This window comes from Melospiza georgiana, chromosome 4 (genome assembly GCF_028018845.1).
Source record: "Melospiza georgiana isolate bMelGeo1 chromosome 4, bMelGeo1.pri, whole genome shotgun sequence".
Lineage (NCBI taxonomy): Eukaryota > Metazoa > Chordata > Aves > Passeriformes > Passerellidae > Melospiza > Melospiza georgiana.
The window spans coordinates 56683011-56705634 of NC_080433.1; the positions used below are offsets into that span (position 1 = coordinate 56683011).

At 38.6% G+C, this 22624-nt stretch overlaps 1 protein-coding gene across 1 annotated transcript in view; it reads left to right on the forward strand.

Annotated features, from left to right (window-relative positions):
- The window catches only part of MET (MET proto-oncogene, receptor tyrosine kinase), an 86825-nt gene that overhangs the window by 15121 nt on the left and 49080 nt on the right, over positions 1 to 22624 (forward strand). The window contains 2 exon segments of the mRNA XM_058023294.1: positions 4085 to 5299; positions 17227 to 17418. Coding sequence (XP_057879277.1) covers positions 4085 to 5299; positions 17227 to 17418 — 1407 coding nt within the window.

Genomic DNA, 22624 nt, shown 5'->3' on the forward strand with positions numbered 1-22624 from the left:
ATGCACCAAACAACGAACAAAATGCTTTCATGTCAGCATATTGTCTGAGCTTGTGCAGATCCATGGAGTGCTTGTGATTAGAGATAAATGGGACCCAAGTTTCTGAAATGAGGGAAAGGCAAACAAGCATGCCTGTGTTTTCTGGCTTCCTTGCATATGCCAGTTTGAACATATTCCACAATAAGGCCAGGCCTGACTTGTCAGTACAGTTGCAAACAGTGCCAAGGAGACACATGATGTTCAATATTTACAAATTATCACCCAAGTCATAATTAGAGGGAATGAAACTTGTAGGAAGAAGATTACCATTGGGAAACTTAACGGTACAAAAACAAAGCACCAGCCATAGCACTCACACTAATATGACACATCATTACCAACCATTTGCAATGGTTAACCAAAATCTATTTTCTCATCAGTTTTACTGGCTACTATCTGATGAGGAATGGAAAAATGAGCACATCATGACACTGGCTTTGAAAATATCTCTTACAAAAGGAATAATCCATGACAGCTATTGCTCACTGATGGCCATCACAGGCCAAAACTTACAAGTCATCTGTAGACACATGAAGGACACACACACGTGTCACAGGAAGGTCACAAAAGATTGAACAGCATCCATCATTCAAACCAAGCAAGAGAAACAAAAGGTTTCCTTGTTTTTGTTCTGCAACTGATAGAGAGCAGCTAGTTCTTTGACCTGTAGCTATAGCACAAGTATTTTGGTTCTAATTCATCAAAACTCTGTAAGTTCAACAAATTACCTTTGAGTGTATGCTATGGAAAGCTGTTGGACCTTTGAAGAAAGACTGAATTTTTAATTTACCAAAATTTCTGTGCTTCTTCAGGATGTATTCAGGTAAAGTGTATTTGCAGTGACCTGGTCTGAAGGTCATAAAAGAGCAGCTCTGTGCTGGACCTTGCAGTGCAGGAATAGAGAAAGAACCTGGGTCAGATGCAGATGAAAAGTGGCACCAAATGTCATGAGACTCTAAAAAAGAAGCAGCAGAGTTTGTATGATGTGAGGACTGTGAAGTTCATAGTGCTCTTCACACGACTCCTACGTTCTCGCTAAGCTATAAATGTCTCACTGTAGTGCATGTTCCTGCTGGTGTCAGGCACCTTGAGAGAAGATTCACAGTGTGCTGAAGACCTGGGCTGTGGAGAGCCACCTTTCCTAGAGAGCTGCCCACAAATCTGAGCCAGAGCTTCCCATAGGTTGGAATCAGCAGATTTCTGTCTGGGAGGATGCTTGAAACATCTCAAAAATATACAAACAAAAGCACTATGATGAAACTCAAATAGAAGAGAAAAGATGACTTGGTTTTCATTTATTGCTCATGTTTTCCTTCCTGTAGTGGTAAAATAAAGTACCTATTATTCCTGGCATCCTTTACATCACACTGAATCCCACCTTTGTTCTTACTGTTAAATTTTCCATTCCAGCCTCGCTTGCTAAAGGAGTCTAAGGTGGAATTTTTGGTCTCCAGAACATAGATTGAAATCAGTGATGTTTTACTGAATGTAGGCAGACTGTCTGAGGATACTGGCCTCACATCCCAAAATATGGTTGGAGAGAAAAAATATGTCAGATAGCATTTATGGCTCTAAATACCCCTGCAGTGCACATTGGTACTGATTGTTGGACATCTAGGCATCCTCTTTTTTAGACACTGAAAGAATAGGGAGGATTGTAAACTGAAAACTGAGGGATCCATTGGGTAGGAAATCTATTTGGGAACATTACAACAAGAATATAGCACAGAGTATACTGCAACAAATAAGGTGCCTGTCAAATAACCTTTCTTCAGTCTTTTTTGCCTGTGTTGGTGGTGCCCCATCCTCATGCAACTCTTGTCCCACCCATTGCTTTGTCTCCCCATTGCAGGGCTGCCTCTGGTGAGCGGTTTAAACTTATTACAGTAACAATATATCTACCTCTGGCTGGTGTCAGAAATAGAGCACTTTTGGAATTTTCTGCTTAATCTAGTATTTGTCAGAACACGTTGACTCATCAGAAGTGAATCTGCAGGAATGCATGAGGTTCAGCCGTGTCTTGGGGGGAAGTGCTGGTTGAAAAGAGGCAGACAGTCAGACCAGGCCCCACTTCTCCCAGTGCTGGGACCTGCACTTGACACTGGCCAGGCAGGATGTGAACGTGGATCATGTGTGAATTCTGGGTGTTTTACACAAACTTTGAAAGCTCTTGGTTTCATCCCAGCACAGAGCAGGAAAAAAATTCACAATAGCAAGATGTTACAGAGGATGAGAAGACAGTTTCCTGCCCTATACAATATGGAACTCAGCAGTTTGTGTACTGGGACTATTTTCTAATTATAGCAATATCCTTGCTCTTTTTTCTTTTTTTTTTCAAATCCAGGCTAGATTTGTTTCCAGGATTCTGTTATCACTAATTAATATCAGAAAAATGTTACTGATTTGAAGGATTATCTTTATGTCTCAACACTAGAAGTGTGACTTGTTTTTACCAGCTAATACTTGCAACTAGCCTGTGTTTCTGATTTTTATCCCCAAGTCTCAATCATGATTCTTATCAGATAACAGGGAAGAAGAACAATTAGTTTCCAAAACCTATTATTTTGTGTAATTAAAGAGGTAAACCACAGAAAGAATTCAGTGGACACTGAAATAAAGCACCACAAGAATTACTGATGGATTGTTTTATCCAGTCTAGTGAAAACACTAGATTTATACACCGTTGAAACAGCTCTGGTCCATAGTAGTATTTTCATTTCCTAATGAAATAAAAAATTGGTACAGATTCCTAATTTTCAGTTTGTAATTTTCAAGATCATCTATTTTAAATTCTCTCGGTGCTCACAAGCATTTCTTGATTAGCAACAATTGGCTAACTATAGTCAAAGTTAGAGGAATTTCCCAAAGTATGTGATCATATTGCTGTTAGAATGCATAATTGTTTTCTCCATGAAGAATCTAAATTTGGCTTAGCAAATGTGTCATGATGTTGACAGAAGAAATCTGGTGTGACAGGGCATAGTGTGGATACTGCTCTGAAACGCTCATAACCACAGTTCATTTCATTGATCTTTCAAGGGGGTGAAATATCACACAAGTCATCTGCCTTTGGTTTTTCAAGCCACATCAAACAGCTGTGTGGAGATGTAAAAGAAAAAGAGAGAAGTGCTAGGTGGTTTGATTTCATCAGTTAATGGCTGTAGGTCACTTGATAGCCCTTTGTTTACAACACAGCGATACGCCTGTGTCTTGTAAGGCTCACCAGAGTGACTTACTGCTGTGGTACAGCGCCTAAAATAAAGCTTGCACATGCCAAACACCACATGATGCATAAAATATTCTAATAATACATTACAAAGCCTTGTCAACACTAGGGAGAATGACTATTCCAAGAAGTAGGGCTGGCTGAAAAAAGACATTCTTTTTTCCAAACTGGGCCTTTATGAAAGACAGTGATTTGAGAAGATGGAGGGAGGGAGAGAGAGGGGTTTCTTCATTTGGTCTGGTGAAGTGTCTCTTCCTTGGTTAATCAAAAAAAATCAACAGAATATAAGCCCATTAGGCTCAAATCTTGGCATTATTTCATGTCTTTTCTATTTCTTACTTTTGATCAACTGTGCTAGGAATCCGTTCAGCCCCTTGAGAACTTGACAAATATCTTATAGCCACACATTGAAGTGCTCCAGCTGCTTTGTGTGCTGTTGTCCCCTAAGTTTCCTGGGCAGTTTTGCTTTTAGCTATGTGTACACCATCCTGTTCTAAACTGTACCAGTCAGCTGGTTTAATGGTGTTATGAAAGTAGTCCTCTCTCTTTTGCTGCTCTACAACATGCCAAGGGGTCTTGAGAAACTCATCATAAGAAAATCCTTCTGTGAATTGTTCTAAAGGCAGTGAAATGGGTACCTACAGTGATTGTAGCCGTTTCTAATACAACTATTATGATACTAAGCAAAATTGCAACACTTCTTAAACTGAAATAGCTCAGCTACTACATGCAGCCTAGAAACGGATTTCTGTTGTCTGATAAACTGACGGTTTAGTATATGAAATATAACCAGTTTTCCCATTAAATATATTTTGACAGATTAGATCTCTGACAATGAAGCCTTTTACTGCAAATCCTTCTGGGTTTATTGTATTCCTGTTTGCCTTGCTGCAGAGGAGCCATGGACAATGCAAAGAAGCAGCTAAAAAATCAGAGATGAATCTTGGTGTAAAATATGATCTTCCTAACTTCATTGCAGACACACCAATTCAGAATGTAGTTTTATACAAGCATCATGTTTATATTGGAGCAGTCAATAAGATTTACGTACTAAATGAAACTCTCCAGAACATTTCTGTGTACAAGACTGGGCCTGTTTTGGAGAACCCTGACTGTGCACCATGTGAAGACTGCCGAGATAAAGCCAATTTATCTAACAGCATATGGAAGGATAACATCAACATGGCACTGCTTTTAGAAACTTATTATGATGATCAGCTCATTAGCTGTGGTAGTGTGTCCGGAGGCATCTGCCACCGTCACATCATTCACCCTGACAACCCTGCTGACATTGAAAGCGAGGTGCACTGCATGTACTCACCCCAGGCGGATGGAGAAGCAGATAACTGTCCTGATTGTGTTGTTAGCACTTTAGGAACCAAAGTTTTGGTGACTGAAAAGGACAGGTTTGTCAACTTTTTTGTTGGAAATACTGTGACATCTGTGTTTCAACCTCCCCACGTGCTGCATTCGATATCGGTTAGAAGATTAAAAGAAACACAGGATGGTTTTGAGTTTCTCACAGATCAGTCTTATATAGATATCCTCCCTCAGTTCCGTGACTCGTATCCTGTTAGGTACGTCCATGCCTTTGAAAATGATCACTTTGTCTATTTTCTGACTGTACAGAGAGAAGCTCTTGACTCACAGTCTTTTCACACTAGAATTATCCGCTTCTGCACTTTAGACTCAGAGATGCGTTCCTACATGGAAATGCCTCTTGAGTGCATTTTTACTGAAAAGAGAAGGAAGAGGTCCATCCGGAAGGAGGTATTCAACATTTTGCAAGCTGCCTACGTGAGCAAGCCTGGTGCAGCTCTAGCACACGAAATGGGCCTTGGGCTCAATGATGATATCCTCTATGGTGTTTTTGCACAAAGCAAACCAGACTCCTCTGAACCAACCAACCGATCTGCTGTCTGCGCCGTCTCTGTGCGAACCATCAACGAGTTCTTCAACAAGATTGTTGACAAGCAGAACATGAAATGCCTCCAACACTTTTATGGGAAAGAGAGCAAATACTGCTTGAACAGGGTAAGTGATAATTTATTTGTTACATTTTGAGACTTTTGTTCTCTCTTTGCCTATTCCATTGCCAGGTATCCGTCCCTTCAGTTTCAGTTACAAAATAGAAGCCCCTGATCATTGCAGATTGCTTAGCATTCCTGTTGATTATCCCTAAAAGGATTAGTTCATGTAAATTGAGTATAAAAATCACTGAGGTCTTTATGGGGCTGAAAAATGTAGTTTTTTGCTTGAGAAACTGATGCAGATAAATTGAACGTTTAGCAGTTATTTCTTTTAATATTTAAAAAAAGTATTCATAAACATTCATGTGCACTGAAGAGTCCTAGAAAAACATCACATACTTAAAAGTATGTTAATGCTGAATCACTGCCCTTCTCAGAAAAAAATGAAAGAGCTGGTTTGGAATATGGCATGAAGAGCCAGATTGTAATGTGGTTAGTCATGCTTGGTACAGAAACAGTTCAACTGACATCAGTTTTCTGCAAGAAAGTGTCAGTGAAATCTGTATCTGAATGAGGGTTTAGGTGGTCTCGGGTGGGAGGGTTGCATTTCTGTACACCATGACTTCAGGAGGCTGCTGCTCTCCAACCATATGAAATACTGTGAGCAGAGTAACCACAGAAATTTTCCCTTTTCTTCTGGCCAGTGTCTGTGCTGGTTTTAGGTCTTGTAAAAGAAATACAGAATATGGAAATCAGGTACTTAAAACAGTTATTTTGGAACATGAAACATTAGAACTTTCAGTCACCTGCTTATGAAGCGGGCCCCTAAATATCCTACCTGGGGAACTTTCTATTCTCAAATACAAGAAATTTGGAGCTCAGAGGTGGCACACTGTCTTCTACCAGAGGGCCAGAGCCTCTGTGGTGGGGCTCTACTCAGCCAGTTTGAGGCCAGTGTCAGGACAGATCAACAGCTCAACCTGCCTTTAGAGGTGGATGGTATCTCTCATATCCCATTGTTGGGACAGCTCAAAGTGAGAGTGCGAGTCACAGACCTTCTTCACCCCAAGTACCACCAGTGTCCTCTGCAACACAGCTGCTCAGCACAGGGCATCAGGTTAGGATGTTGACAGAATGCTCTGCTTGGAGGTGGGAGTCTGTTTTGTCAAAGGGAAGGGCTGCTCTCCGCTGCCAGAGGTGAGACAGGGCAGTCTGGGGAGAAGAACCCATCACAGAGACCCTGTGGCTTCTCCCCAGTAGCAGGATGTGCTCAGAGAGGGTCTGAAGCAATCTGAGCACAACCACAGCAGCCTTGCCATTTGGGGGATGACTGCTTACAGCAGGCCCCAGGTGTTCAACACAGATGTAGCACTGCCTGTGGATGCTGATACAGCAGCCCCAACAGACATAGCATTTCATGCCCTTTTTCGTGGGAGGGGGACAGGCAATTTTCAGGAACTAAAAACAAGTTAGCAAACCTTCAGCAGAGTAGCTTCTCTCTCTTCACTTTGTTATTGCTGTCCTAATTTTTCATTTCAGGTAGTCATATCCTTTTTTTTTTCTTTTTTCAATTCATTTTTAACAAGAACCATTGTCCTACTCTGAAAGTATTTTATTCTATATTCCTGGGGTATATGATTTGTGAATGACTGTCTTTAAAGCTCGTGGCCTTTAACTTATCTCATTCTGCTCTTGCCTATACACACATTTCATAAGGTGATCTCTTCAAAGCAAAGTATACCATTAAAATATTGACAGAATAATTTGCAGCTTTTCACATGCTGGGAAGTACTTTCGTGTTTCAAAAGCTTTTCCAGAGTCTGCTGCTGCTTTGCATATCAGAATGAATGTCTTGTACTGCCGACGTGTTTATTAAAGTTGCCTATTTTCAAGAAATGGCATCAGAGCTCTGATTTCTGCTACATTAAATTGATAAAGGGAAAAATGTTTCTATGATTTCTTGTGATTCTTTTAAATGGCATAAAGCCAGTCAGAAATTTTTGTCCTGATTGTTTGCTTAACACTGAAATATCAAGACTTTCAAGCTTTGCTGTACCATTTATTTTGCCTGATTGCAGAGGGCTCATTAAGGCTCCAGTAAAAAGTGTCCTTTGAGGTTTTTGAGGTTTCAACTAGCCACAGAGATTGGCAAGAATTTGCCAACCATCTTTTGTACACCTGTTTTTCTCTGGTGTGTAAAGTAGACCTGAAGGGTTGGAATGTGAAGGAAGGGAAGGAGCAGGCAGAAAAAGGAAGGGACATTATTTCTTATGCTTGGCCTAAAATGTCAAATCTGATCTTTCCTGATTTTGCTGGAGATTAAATAATACTTAATAAAAAAAGATTCTCAAACCCCCCAACTCTTCTTAGGCCCTTCTTTGTTCATTGTAAAAGTGTACATGAGGGCATAAAACATTTTTCCCCTTTTTGTAGGTCACCTTCAACTTAAAAGAAAGCTTTTATAAAATCTGAGAGTTTGTCACAGTTTATTGTTGCAAAGTTCAAAACTTGGTTTTTGTAATGTAGCCAAGATGATTTTTCTCTTTGATGTCAAGAGAATAAAACCACAGATCACTCATGCAAGTGAAAGTCACTGACCACTGCAAAATTAAGTCATAGGACAGTGAAAACAGTCCAGCAGTGAATATGGTATACCACTAACTTCAACATTAAAAAGAAAAATGAGCCTCTAGCACTCTTTGCAAGGAAATGCTCTCTGATAGTTTACAGTTAGAGTCTGATTGATGAAAGCTATTTAATGTTATCAAAAAAAGGTCCCATAAGACAATTGTACATAATTTTGTTTGACTACTTGGGTAGTCCATCTTTTTAAGCGGCTGTCCCTCAGGACTGTTTCATCTGAGGCTTCTAAAGGTAGAATTAATTCAAAATAAACCTGAATGATATATCCAAAGCACTTCCTAAATTTTTTCTTCTCTTATTTAAAGCAAAAATAAGTAAAGCTTCCACTCATCTTGATGTAATAAGCAAAATTTTTTCTGGTTTGGCCTTGTTTTCTAAAGGAATGAAGTTTATGTGGTCATGCTATTTTAGGTCTGTCTCTGTTAGTTATCCTTACAGCCTCAGCAATAAGAAATCTTAAAGATATTAATTCAGGTGTGAATCCAGGGACAGGCCTGATATATAGGCTCAGGCTATGGGAACTGATGAAATTTTAGGAGCACCTTTCTAAACTTCAGAAGTCACAAGGAAGGTATTGCTCACCCATAGGAATAGTCTCCATCAGAGCTTAGTTGAAGAGCAAAGTCAACCAACCACAAGATATAAATCCAGACTAAACTGTGCTTCACTTACTCCAGTGCTCATGGAATCAAATAAAATGGATTTTCATAAAATCAAAATAAAACATTTCCAGTTGTGTTTAAGTGTAATATATATTAAGCCAAAACCTGGGCTCACTGAAGTCAGGGTTAGGAAAAGTGAATCCGATGGAGCATCTGATTGATGTCAGACATACTTCAGCAGAGCTGTGACCAGTTAGGACTGCCTAATAATTTCCTTCAGGGAAGAGCTGGCTGACACTTAAATGACAGCAAGATGGAAACAGAGCTGGCTTTGAATTAAAAGAAAAATTGGGAGTAATAGTTAGGAGGTTTTATTGCTTGAGTCAGGACAAAGATATCTGAGAGGTAGCTGCTGTGGGGGGGGGGGGGGGGGGGTTGAATCACTGTTCAGGAATCTTCCACAACAAAGAGAAAACTGGATGTAAGCTTTCAGCAAAGTTTATTTGGTCAGTTAGTCATTATCAGCCCCAGTGTGGTATCCCCAAAGCAGAGGTGTGCTTAGATGAGAAGACAAATGTTGCTTACTTCATTTGCAGTCATAGTCCAGTAGTCTTGTATTAAATGGGATTTTTCAAGTGAGGAAGATGAGTTGATTTTAGCCTTGACAATCTCAACTATACATTTCAGTTGTCTTTAGATATATCAGGATCTTACAGGCTTTTTTTTTTGTCCTTTCTGCATCTCTTATGTGATAAACTATTGTAAGCCAAATTACCTGACTTTAATAATTATGGACTTATATGATAAAACACCTCTAATGATGAAATCCAAATTCAGTTCTGTAAAGATCTTATGTCTTTGTGTTTTCTACAGTTAAGTTCAGGTGAAGGCCTAAAATACTTAGACCTTACAGGAGAAGAGAAGTCACAGACAGGCTTTTGCTACCATGCCCCCAGGAAGTGTCATAAAGCAAGACAAACTGGTCACAACTCCTGTTAAATGAAAGGCACAAAGAGTTGGAAAACATGAAAGGAAAACAGAAGATCACCAAAACAAAAAAAAAAAAAACAAAACAAAAAAAAAAAAAAAAAAAAAAAAAAACAAAAAAAAAAAAGGAAGGTAAAAGAAACACATGGTGATGCTTCTTTATTACCATTACACACTTGACAGATGAGTAAAATTAGGTTATGCTTATATTGTAATGGAAGAAAATAATTGCTGCCTTCTATCAGGAAACCGCAAAGGCATTTATTGATCTGTCATCTTAAGACTGTGTCTAAGAATATTTAATAAAATAAACAGAGACAAATAACTCTTTTGAGGCTCTGGAACTGTAATATCCCACACCGTTTGGCATGGAATTTTGTCAGGTTTAAAAATAACACCACATATCTCTGATTAAAATGGGTTGCTGTAAATTGCTCAGATAGTCTCACAGCACAGAGATGTTTTCATATTGCAAGTAGAATGTGACTGAATATTTTCCCTAAAAGTCAGATACCAGAATCCATTAGATTTGTCCAGTCATTTATTCCTCTGGAAATGCTATATCAGATGGCATACAGCACTCTGCCTGGGCATGAAATCTGTTCCCATTTGTATGCAAGCTCCTCTGGGAGGTTCTGACATCTCAGAACAATAACTGAGGAGGGCAGAATTATGGGCAGAGTGCACTGGCACCCTTTAAGACATGCCTAAACCCTAGTAACAAGGGATAAGCTGCATCCACATTGCTGTTGTGCCTCTGCAGTGAATCCTGGCAGTACCAGGGGTCTCTGCTGTGCCTGTGCCAGTGCAGGGCAGGCAGGATGTGCTCACCAGTTTTTTAGGAGTTTTTTGGGAAAGTGCCACACCTCCCCTCGTGGTTGATGTCTTTGCAGGCTCTTGGGAGGCCCAGGAGCTATGGAGTTTGGGGGCAAACCTCTTAGTCACCCACAGCTGCAAAAACTACTGTTTTCCTTCTCTTGATGTCCAGTTAGGGGCCTGTCTTTCCTTGCTTCCCAGTGCTGATGTCCAGTTAGGGACCTGTCTTTCCTTGCTTCCCAGTGCTGCTGCTTGGCATTTTATCATCTTCTTGATGAAAGCTGGATTTCTCTGTGAAAAAGTAGCATCCATTAAACTACCATTTTCTGCAAAGGGCACAGCTTTATCAGACAGAGTTACTAATAATGTTCCATTTCCAGACTTTTTAATCAAATTCTTCCACTGAAGGCATGGTTCCCTATTGGTCATTAGTGTGGAAAAGTGACTCTGCTGCTTTTCTCTGGAATTGCACAGAAATCATTTCAGGCAGAAAGTAATTTTTATTTTGTTAAAATGAATATCTGGTCATGTGGTTTTTATGTCTCAGTTTCTGAAGGCACTTAAATAAGTCTAAAGACTAGAACTGAACAAAGTGTAATTTTCTTATCCTATGTAGCCTTGCAAATTAGAAAAATTTTATAGTCCCACAAAAAGAGATGTTCAAAATGTATACTAGTAGTAATAGAATACCAAGGATTCTCTCTGAAGATGTATAATATTCAGATCTGAGCCTCTTTTCCTGGGTTCAGACCAAATTCTAAGACTCCTTAGTCCCAGATTAAGTTCACACCAAGTCTGCTGATGACTATTCTGCAATGGGACCATCTCAGCCCCTTCTGAAAGATCTACTTGGATTTCCTTAAGCACAATTCCAAGTTCCAGAGAAAGAGAAGCTGATCATGCAGCGCTCTGTGTGCAGATCAAAGTCCTGGATTCATCCCACCTGGCTTTAGTAGGTGGTTGACACATCTAAGCAAGCAATGAATTTTTCTCGTGTTCTGCTGCCAAACAATGGAGAGACACATAAGTCCTGACAAAGCAGGCATCTGCCTTTCAGCTCACTCAGCACCCACCTTACCTCAGCAGTTTTCTACTTACTCTGCTTATTCTGACTCAAGACCACATCTGGCCATCATTATTGCTCACTAAAGCAACAGCAGGTAATTACTATCCAGGAGAGAGCTGTGTTACTCAAACTTTCTAGGTGGCATGTGGGTTTCTGATCTCAGACAGCTTTTACATCAGAGTGGAATTACTCCTCATTTCCAAACATACAAGTAAAACCAGAATCAAATCCCACAGTAAATTTAAAAAAATAATAATAATAATGCTGAGGCAGAAGATCCATGGCACAAATGGTTCAGAAAGCAAGTGTAAGCCACATGAAATTATTACTTGTACCATCTACAGGGTGTGTGAAAACAAAGAAATGCTAGAGAAATGATCTTGCAGGAAGTGATAATGACAGCTTAATTTTCTTAAGGCAGATGTCACTTGCTTTTATACACAGTCTGTGGAAATTTGGGCAGATTGCGTGATTTTCTTCTAATTTCTTGAATTCTTTCTGTCCCACACATGTCTTGCACCACTGATTTGGCTAGACATGCAGTTGTTGTGCAATGTTTTGTTGGAATAAGGGTCTCCACATTCAGCATTATCTTTGGATGGCTGATCTAGATGGAATTCCCAGCTTTTCTATTTTACCACAGCTTCAGTGTCAGTAAGGACTTCCATGAAACATGCACCTAATAGACACTACAAATGTACAGCATAACTGCTTTCATCAGCACAATATCTCCAATGCATTACTTTATTTCTTAAAAATGTGTAATTAGTCAACACCTCTTCTTTGATAATCTGTATACTGAGTTAAATGCTAAATTAATATAAAGGAAATCAGCAAAACACAAAGATTACTTAGGTCCATTTTGTCTGCTGAATCAATAGGATTTACTTAGTGCTAATGCACTAACCAGATTATGAGAACTAATGCAGTACTGTTCAATGACAAAAGCAAATAACTCTTTGAATGATCTTGACAAAAGAACATAAAATCATCTTAATTTGTATTAACTAATTACATTTAACATAGATGTTTTTTTACCTATTACCTTAAGTGGAGCATCAGTACAGCAACTTCCCCCATCTCATTTTAGGAGTAGATCAAAGCAACAAGAATTAGGAGTACTGAAATGATATTGTGTAAAATTTTACACAGATGGAGTTCTTTTAAAAATTTTATTCTCAGAAAAGGGACATGCTTTCTCTGTATTCCATATAAAAATCTTTTAATTGCTTTCAAATACATGAGGAGTATTGGGAAGAGGAGGAAGGAAGAAGAGGGAAACATTTCTTTGTTTAAAACAGAAGAGGAAGAAACTCTTCTGCCTTTTAGAGTAAAGCTTCATTGCCTCAGCAGAAGTTCTTAGAAACAGAGAACCCAGTCCCCTGTCCCAGACATGTTCTGTCCTGCATGAGCACTGGCCTGAGTTCACAGCACCCACACACCCTCCAGGTGTTGTTCTCCAGCCAAGAAGAAACCAGAAGCCCTCTGGTGTCTCTGCTTCTATGGGAACTGTTTAGCACATGAATGGGCTTCCACTGGCAAAATTGTGCCCTTCAATATGATTAATTTTTCCCTTCCTTAGGATTACAAGGATCATAATTACCATGACGAAGATCAAGTCACTCTCATCCTCAGACAACTACCTGGCTTCACTGAATTATTTGGGCCAGAATTACATTCTTGTGTTTTCAATGGAGAGAAGCAGTGATCAAATGCACTTCTCACCTGAAGAGAAATAATGAAAAGAGAAATAATGAAACCCAGAAAATTAAGGTGTATCAAGAACAGCAAAGGCTACATTGGCTGAAAATACATGGAAATATTTAGAGAGGAAAATATGATATGATTCCTCATAGTTACTTCTCCTGTACAGAGTCTACTGTAAATCCATTATGTGTTTGATTCCAATTGGACCCACTCTGAAAACTGAAATTTGATTATTCATCTTAATTCACTGACTTCCACAAGAAAAGATACAAGGAACTTATACACTCTCTTAGATTTTAATGATCTTGGTAACCCATTTGTTATGTAGAATCACCAATTCATTCAGAAACTCTACAGTAGTTTCTTTGGAAAAAGATTTTTGCCATTTGCAGATATCTGGATCCAGGTAATTTAACAATAACTTATTTCTCCCTACTCCATGTTTTGCCACAGACCTTAAAGGTCTTTTCCAACTTAAGGGATTCTTTGATTCTATGAAAGGAGAAATGCTCTTGGCTCTTGTTGGTGACCACTTCTCTTGAGGGAGAATCCCAGAGTTCACAGTAGAAAAAAATTTTGATACTTTGAATTTTGATTCTTGACAGCCAGCAAGTTAGAAGTCATATAAACAAACCAGCAGGAAATAAAACTCATGCATATTCCTACTTGCACTGCGCTTTACATCGTGGCTGCACTATTTTGTGATTGGCACTAGGAAATATCACCTAGTTACTTTCAGACCATTTCTCCAATTTGTCAAATTAAATTTTAATTTTAATGATGTCCTCCAAGTGGCTCACAAGACAGTATGAAATGTTCTGCAGTGATTAAGTCATTGATCTCCAGTTTATTCAAGACATTAAACATAATATCAGGACATTACACATAATATCACTTTCTATATGAGCACTGCACTTAACTAAGAGCAGGTTTTAACCAGCTCTAGAAGAATGAGCCTGGAGGAATGTTTCTCCAATTTGCAGTCACTGCAAATTAGAGAAATGTTCACAAAAATATATTTGGATTTTTTTTCCTGGGTAGAGTATTCAGACCAGAGACTAGACTTTTGAATCATTTTTCTGACACCGACCTAACCAGGTTTTTTTGTGATTTTTCACAAGTTTTTGTAATAATTCCTTCCCCTCTTTGCACTTTTGGCTTCAAATATGCAACTCTGTCTGAAATATTTTGTTTTTATGCTCACTGATTATGACATATAAACCATCAGTTAGCAGCAAAACAGTGACAGCTCCTGATAGCTCAGCTCATTGATGTCTAGAGACATTTTTGGCATTTTTGTCTTCTGTGGGCCAAATCAAGGGTAAATTCCAGAGCACCACAGCTTCCCGTATGAACAAATAAGATAACATTAATTATCTTCTAGCCTTCTGGACACAGCTGTAAGGCAGGGCTTGCTCACACCTCACTGCATTCCACCAGCACACCTGTGCCAGCTTAACAGTAACAAAGCCCTCTCTGTGAATCACAGGCAGAATTGGCACCTCTTGTCCTGCAGGAGAAGCAATGTAGCTGAACCCAGGCACTTACCCGTGCTCTAATCGTCCATTTCAATAGTTGTGTGCTTTCTCAGTGGAACTTGGCATGGTATCCAGAGTGCATCATCTGACATCAGTTATTTTTCCACATTGACAGCCAAATGGATAGTTATGTGTATACTGGGAGAGAGGGAGGGAGGGAGGGAGAGAGAGAGAGAGAACCAGACTTAAAAGTGTTAATTTAAAGCAGCATGTTTCACAAAGTTTTCCCTGTTATCAATCTTCCTTGAGTTTTCTAAGTAGCCTTTTAATCTCTGCATTTCTACTCAAAGATCAAAGCCTTCCTATTTCTTGAACAGCCAACCCTACATTATGGTTAATCCATGAAGTGCCAGGTTTTTAAAGAACCATATGTGTAACAATCTACAGGTTCTTCAGCAGATAGACGAAATTATGGCATCTCTGAGGAAGGCTGAGCTGACATTGTGGCTAGCTGACTTTGGAAAAGCTAAGAAAGGTGTCAGGGTAAGCAGGAAAGTCTAGCCACCTTTTCCAAAGAGCTTGAGCAGGGTTTCATGAGGCAGCATGTTAGGATGTTTGAATTGTGCTGAAATGACTATGTAGGAGGAAGTACTTTAAGCTTAGCACAGAAACATCTCTCTCCAAAGTCTTTGCTTATGGAAAAAAGCAGTTACAGGAAAGAGCAAAGATCCCATGTTGGGGGAGGGTAAAATCAGAAATCTGCCTTATTTCAAAAAGCATGAAAACTGTACATCTTTCTGCACTTGAACTATTCATACTCATTGTATGAGTAATCTGCACAGATGTTTCAGAAATACTTTTACACTCGGTAGGATATGAGTGCAACAGAGTACAGCATTTCCCTTGTTTGGTGGCCAAAACAAAGAAAAGCCAAACTTGCCCATTGATGATTTGACCCAGCCAAAGACTGGGTTAAAAAAAAAATAAAGTGTGTTCAGTGTTCCTAGTGCAGTTCCTGCTGAAGGAAATACGCTGTATATTAGCAGTTAAAAGGAAAACTAATACAGTTAAACCTTTAGTATGTAGATAACCAAACTGTTAAGTCACTGCTGTACCACATCTAATTTAGAAGCCCTTTTCCTGTATCATTAAGACCCTGTGCAGAGATTTCAGCTGCTCATTTGGTCTGATGTAGGCTTTCACCTAAATGCTACAGTAAATTGACAGGGTACCTTCAGAAAAGCTGGCACCATTGCTGACAGCAACTCCTGGGGACTGCAGAAAACCTCGCCTGCTAGGGCTGTTGCTGGGCTCAGCTCAGAAACATCACAGTTCAACAGCAAAGGGCTGAGCTACTAGGCTGAACATGTACTTGATAGTATTTTCAATGCCTTGGGTTTCAGTACAGAATTCACCAGAGTTAGGCCAAGAAATTCTTCATTCATTGCTTTCTTTTTCATACTCTGAGAAAAGACATCTGAATCTAGAAGATGGTAAAATTTTCTCTTTCTAAAATTTTTCTGCATGCTCTGTAAGGGTATGATACAGATCTATTTGACTTAGTAACGAGACTCTTGACTGTCTTGAAAAGGTTTCACTCAAGCTTCTTTAAAGATTTTTTAAAACATGTTTTTAAAACATGTTTTTTGACAAAATACAAACCAATAAAAAAATAGGAGAAATTGAGCTCACTCTTGATTTCAACAGAGGGAACCACTGTAAGATCCTTTATAATCTTCCTAAATGTTTATTCATAAAGTATGTCACAGTGGGTGACATACTACATGACTTCCATATTTAAACTGGTTAAAGATAATTTAAGGGATTCCTGGTTTTTATCTTTACACAATGTCCCCAAAATAGATTATGTAATATCAATAATAATGGAATTATTATTGATAATCTAATATAATTGAAATCTATTAATAATAGATTACTATTGAATTGTTAGGAGGTTATATTCTTCTTCAGAGATAACTAAGAACTTGCAATCTCTATTCCCAAAAGGAAAGCGAAAATCCTGCAAATGCAGCTATTATTTTAGTACACTCAAGACATCTAGAGATCAGATGAAATAGTGCATGAACCATAGATGATCAGTAAAATAATCTCAGTAATTATCAAAATCTGTCTTCCCCTTAGTTTATTCAGAAACCTATTTTTCCTAATTTATCTCCCTTTTCTTTATCTGGCTTCTTCTCCACTTTAGTGTCTTATCTCTTAAAAAGCTGGTGAAAATAGAGGGAGAAGAATATTGGAAATTGTTATTTTAATGTAAAAAATCACGTTGTTGTTAGAGAATCTTTTTTTAGGAAACTGTTTTAGAAGTAGGTGTGTCACTGGGCAGGCTCTGCAGTACAAGAATTCTCAGACTTTTGGAGAAGCAACATTAAGGAAGTCACTATGAGAAAGGATACCTTAATATATGTGCTTATACACATATCATCTAGTTAAATAAAGACCCTATATTTTATTCCTGCAGACATGATTTTAAAAGTTAATAGAAACATTCCCATAACATTAAGAAGTTTTTGCCCCCCTCATGAAACATCATAACTGATGAAGCAATTAAGTTTGAAACATCTTAAAATACTTTTGGTCGAATGCATTTGTGCTAAATGACTTCATTCTCTAACAAAGATCTATTGCTACTCGTAAAGACAGTGCTCATCTGTGCTTCATTTTCAAACAGGCTTTTTCAAGAAACGCTTCATACTGCAGAGCACAGGATGATGAATACCGCCTAGAAGTCACCACTCCTCTGCAGAGGGTTGACTTGTTCATGGGCCAGTTCAACAGTGTCCTGCTGACTTCAATTTCTGTCTTCACCAAAGGGAACCTTACCATTGCTAACCTGGGAACTTCAGAGGGCCGCTTCATGCAGGTAAATGTCACCATATTACCATATTGCCACAGTAACTTCACAATAAAAACCATACTAGCCTTTAGCAGGATAATGAAAAGGGAGGAGAATTAGTACCTCAGTTTAAAAGGGCATTAGAAAATTGAAATTACCAAATAAAATACAGCTTCTAGAATATAAATAAATTGTCTAATAGAGCATTCAGTATTTTAAGTGGTTACCTGGAGTTTGTTGTTTGAAACAGTGGTTGAGGAGCAAACTCTACCATGGACTCTGGCTGTCTTAGTTCACAGAACAATTTTGGTTCATATATTGAGAGCTCATATAAACTCATATAAACAAGAGTTCTTTCAAAGAAAACTAAACTGAAAGCAGGATCTTGGATAGACATGAAATATGCCTCAACCCCAGCTGGGGCAGAAAGGTCTAAAACAGTGACTGATTATTCAAACAGCTTCAAAAATACACTTTGTATGTATCTACACTCTAGAGGATCAGATTATACCTATTCAATGTAAAAGGCCAAGACAGTTTATAATGTAGAAGCAGGACCCTCAGCATTAGTTGTTTTTATATACTGATCCACTCCCCTGGCACCAAAATTCCTTGCTAGTGTACCCATAGCCTATGACTCACAGCTGTAGAATTGAGATTAGCTCCTTCTCCACCTACTTTCAAGTTTCTCTGAATGTGTATTAGATTTTCAGGCTCTTGCTCACTCCTATCTCACTCTGTTATTTTGGATTACAGTTCTTCCTGTCCTAAAACAAGTTTTTCATAAAAAAGAGATAAATCACCCTCCTGAGTAGTTTGTCTTCCTCTACTAAGTACATAACTAATCTAGACAGGTAGATTATACTACATGACTTCTTTGTAGGTGACTAATTAAATAACTACAATGAATACAAGCAGCAGTCTTTTAAATTCTTGGCAGTAAAAATCAAACACCAGAAGACAAAGAAAAAATACTTTGAGTTCACCTAACTTATTTCAAGCACTGTCATCCTGTAGTAACTTCCTTGGAGAGCTTGCCTTCCCCAGCTGCCAGAGTCCAGCCTGGATGTGCATCTCAGTCAGGATCCTTCTTGCACCCAAGGACCTGTGTTATTTCAATTTGCCAGTACTATTTGTCTTCTAGAAAACTTCCTGAAGTATTGACAGCCTTCTGGCCTCCTGGTTCTGTAGGCTATAGAGAGTCATCAAAGTTAATGAGAAGACCGTCAGCTGCTGTGCCATTCCAGTTTCCCCATTTCCCGTAAGCTTCCATTAGAAAATGGTTGGGCACATGTAGCCTTTAATGGAACTAATCCTTTCCTTTCTTCTCTCCCTTTCCCTCCTTTCCTTGCCACATGCAGTGCATAGGGTTATATATTGTTCTCAGAATATGCACCTTGTCTGGATAAAAGGAATCCTATACCTCCAGTCTTTTGCTCAGACTAGGCACAGAACCAGCTGCATAATGCAAATTCTGTAATGCTTCTACAGGCAAAGAGTTCAAAGTGATTTGCCACAAAGGACAGATAAAAAAGTAGAGAAAATCATGTTTCTCTTTTCCTCCCCCCAAAAAATTTAACAAAACTTTCAATGACAAGCTTGCCAGTTTTACCTTAACTTCCCATGATGACCTTGGTAAATTTAAGCTGCAGTTTGTCTTCTGTGCAGGAGATGCAAATGCTAAGAGCTGCACACTGAGCATGGGCCCAAACTGCACTCTGTTCTTGGAAGCAGATACTGATTCACACAGCAAAATGAGCAATTTGTTTAACCTTTCTGAAGTAATTTCCTTATCTACAAAATACAATTAATAACAACTACTCTCTTAGTCCCAGCATTACTTCTAGGCTGTCACAAAGCTTTTAGGAAGGTTTGGTAGAAAGCACAAGGGAGCATTATTTTTATTTGTAATGTTCTTTAAATTATTCATTCAAATCCTGCAGCACACACTTCATTCAGATGTTTGCCCAACTCAAGGAACAATTAAATATTTCCAGAATACATTTCCCATTCCAGGTTCAGTTACAGATCAAAAGAAAAGGCTATTGTGTAAACTGCACATGGCCATTAGCAGAAATATTCTCATCATTGAATCAGACTGGCTTCAGCTACAGGGGGAAGTCAGCATTGGGTTCATATTGTACTAAATAGGAGCTCTTTCCTTGACGGTTGGGTGCAGCTAGCAGGAGAATAAGCATACTGACTACCTTTAGTGATACTACCTCCAAATAAAAGGTTGGTATTTGTTTTGTCTTTAAGTTATTTTGGAAGGGATACCAGATCTGTAGGATACAGAAGACACAGATTTTTGCAGATTTTAATGTTCTCTTTCCTTTTTTTTTTTTTTTTTTTTTCTCTAATAGTGATTTAGGAGTGCTTTCAAGCATATTCGTTAGGAAGTGCCCAACTAAAGTAGATTTGTAGTGTTTCTATGGAAATATAGCTATTAACAGCAATGAGATTCAGATAATTAAAAATTAAGCTATTATATGACCATTACTGAAGTAAAATGGGTAAAAAAGTCAGGATAATCTAACAATGGTTTAATTCATCAAAAGGATATCCCCAAAGACTTCCACACATTTTTAGCAAAGAAATGTAATGTTCTTTTTTGTTTCATTCACAAATCTGTTGGAACATTTCACAAAGAATCCTCAGCTCTTCACTTCTTTTGCACAGTCATTTGCACTGATATTTTTAGGTCTTTGTACAAGCAAAAATTGAATTTTCCTGTGCAATTTCCTTGTAACTTTTAGCTATTCAAAGCTGACTTCAGACACGGGCATGCTTTCAGAGAAAATTATTTACAAAATTCTACCCATCAGGGAACCTGTTTTAAAACTGGTTGTATTGTGTTAGTATTTTGAGAACATACTATCATGCCAACTATTTAAAAGCAAATGAAAAAAATATTCATGTGTAGCTTTCTATATTTAGAAATTCAGCTCAGCCCTTCAAATGCACCCAGTTCATCTTGTATCTTCTTTGAAATACCAAACCTTACTATATTTAGACAATTTGGTTTCTGACATAAATTTCAGTACTAGCAGCCACCCATAAGATTAAAATCAGTAGTAATACAGTATCTCTGTCTTTGACCACACCCTGAAGTGTCGGGATATGCATCAGTTTGGTGAAAGTAATGAACATTTGAATCACATTTTTGCTATATTAATTTAGGGTTTCTTGTAGTTGTTACGAAAGATTTGGGGGGGAGAGGAGGTGGCAGGGGGGGACCTCTTGTAAACGTAGTGATCTTGTCATCTAAATTGAGTTGGAGCTCCAAGCCTGCGCTGTGGGAGCAAATAGGTGCAGCAGCAAGCTATTGAACCTGAGAGAAATTTATTTGAAAATGTCATACCCCCATTATACTTGTTTATACTTGATCAGCAGCCAACCACTTGAGTCTGTCTTTTTTTTTCTTTCCTCTTTCCTGTCATCTTTCCATCTCCTTTTGCTTTTCTTCTTCTACTCATCACTTTCTACCTTCCTGCATTCCTCTTGTCTCCAAATCTATTTCTATCTCCATCAATTTTTATCTCTTTACCCCATGGCTATAGCACAGCATTACTGCAAAATTCATAGATTAAATAGATTTAACATGTACATTTTTCCTTCTGTAGGTGATGGCTGCCAGATTCTGGGGTTTTAATGTATTTAGGGATTTATCACAATGAATAGTTCCTAACTTTACAAGTGATTCCCCAAAGCTTATAGCATTACTAATAACCCAACTCAGAACATAGCCCAAATTTTACTTAGTTTGAAAAATCTTTCTAAAGAGCCAGTAATAATCAGAATGCAAGATATGTATGTTTTATCCAACCAAGGAATACTCACCTGTTGTTTTTTGCTTTTAGTTTGATAAAATAGAATTATTCACTTGAACAGCTTTGGAAAGCACTAACACTGGAAAGTAAATATAGCCTCCTTCACTAAATGTTTCTTTTTGTCAGCCGAAATCTGGAACTAAAATAAAATCAATCTGGATGGTCCAAATACAGAAGATGCATGTGTTCTTCTAAGGAGGATAATTAGGGCCATGAGGTGAATTCCAGATTTCTCCTGAAAAGTACTGCAGCCCATTCACATACTGAGCGTGTTTTGGCTGCCTCAGAAATGTCAAATCTGTATTTGGCCATGAATAGATTGGAGTTTGTAGTTTACTAAATATTGTGGAGTTTCTGTTACAAAACAGACCAGTAATAATTTTTCTAAGACAGCTGACATGCATGAGACAGAAAAGAAAAATGGTTTTACTTCCTTCCTAAGCTGGAGCCTGACAACAAACTTTTTTTTCTCCTTCTCTTTTTTTTTTCTGCTGAGAAGTTGCAGCTGTTTCAGCCTTTCTTATTGTGCTTGTTTTCAGACTGTGACTGGGAACACAGACTGTAACTACAGCTGTTGGGTGCAAAGTGAATCAGGTATTTCACAGTGGTTATTTGATTAGAAAACAGCACCCAGTCACACTGCTAGAGCTGAGGGAATCAGATTTTCAGCTGCTGTAAAACAGCCTTATTCTGCTCAAACCAAACTACTCTGAGAATACAACTCACAGCTAGAAAAGACGCTTATATACCAGCCAGTATTTTGGGAAGTTATAGTTTCTGGAAAAAAAAAAAAAAAAAAAACTCCATGATATATTGAGATAAAATATCGTTCCTTTTTTCTTCTTGGTTTCAAGGCATTTTGGTTTTTTCTACCTAAAATTGGCATTATTTCAGAGAGTGTTTTTAGAGTGATGATGAAATGAGTTCTTCAGGAAGGGGAAATCTTTGTGGTAGCTCTGGGAAGTGTGGGATATGGGAACGTCTACCAAGATTTATTCTTGGAAGCTCACATTTGGTCTGGCCACAACAATGAACTAGAGGTCAATGCCCTTGACGTAGCAGAGGCTGGATTTCAGCCTGAGAGTATGTTTGGAAGCAGAACAGTGCATGTGCCCTCACACTTGAAGCTGGCCTCAGCATTGTAGCACCCCAGCAAAAGCACCACAACTGCTTGTTGGTGGCCTTCAGTGGTGTTCACTGTATGTTTTGCAGCTAAAATGGGCAACCACTCTCTACAGATGTAATTTTGGCAGCAGGCCCACCTCATCCTTCTGACTATGCCAGTGAAACAGTGCACAGCGGGGCAGCAGTAGTGCAGAATGAGGGACCCCACCACGGGCCCTCTCATCTGCATGGTTCAGTGGGACAAACATCCATCCTGTTGCTTCTGGAGGTGAGGAAAG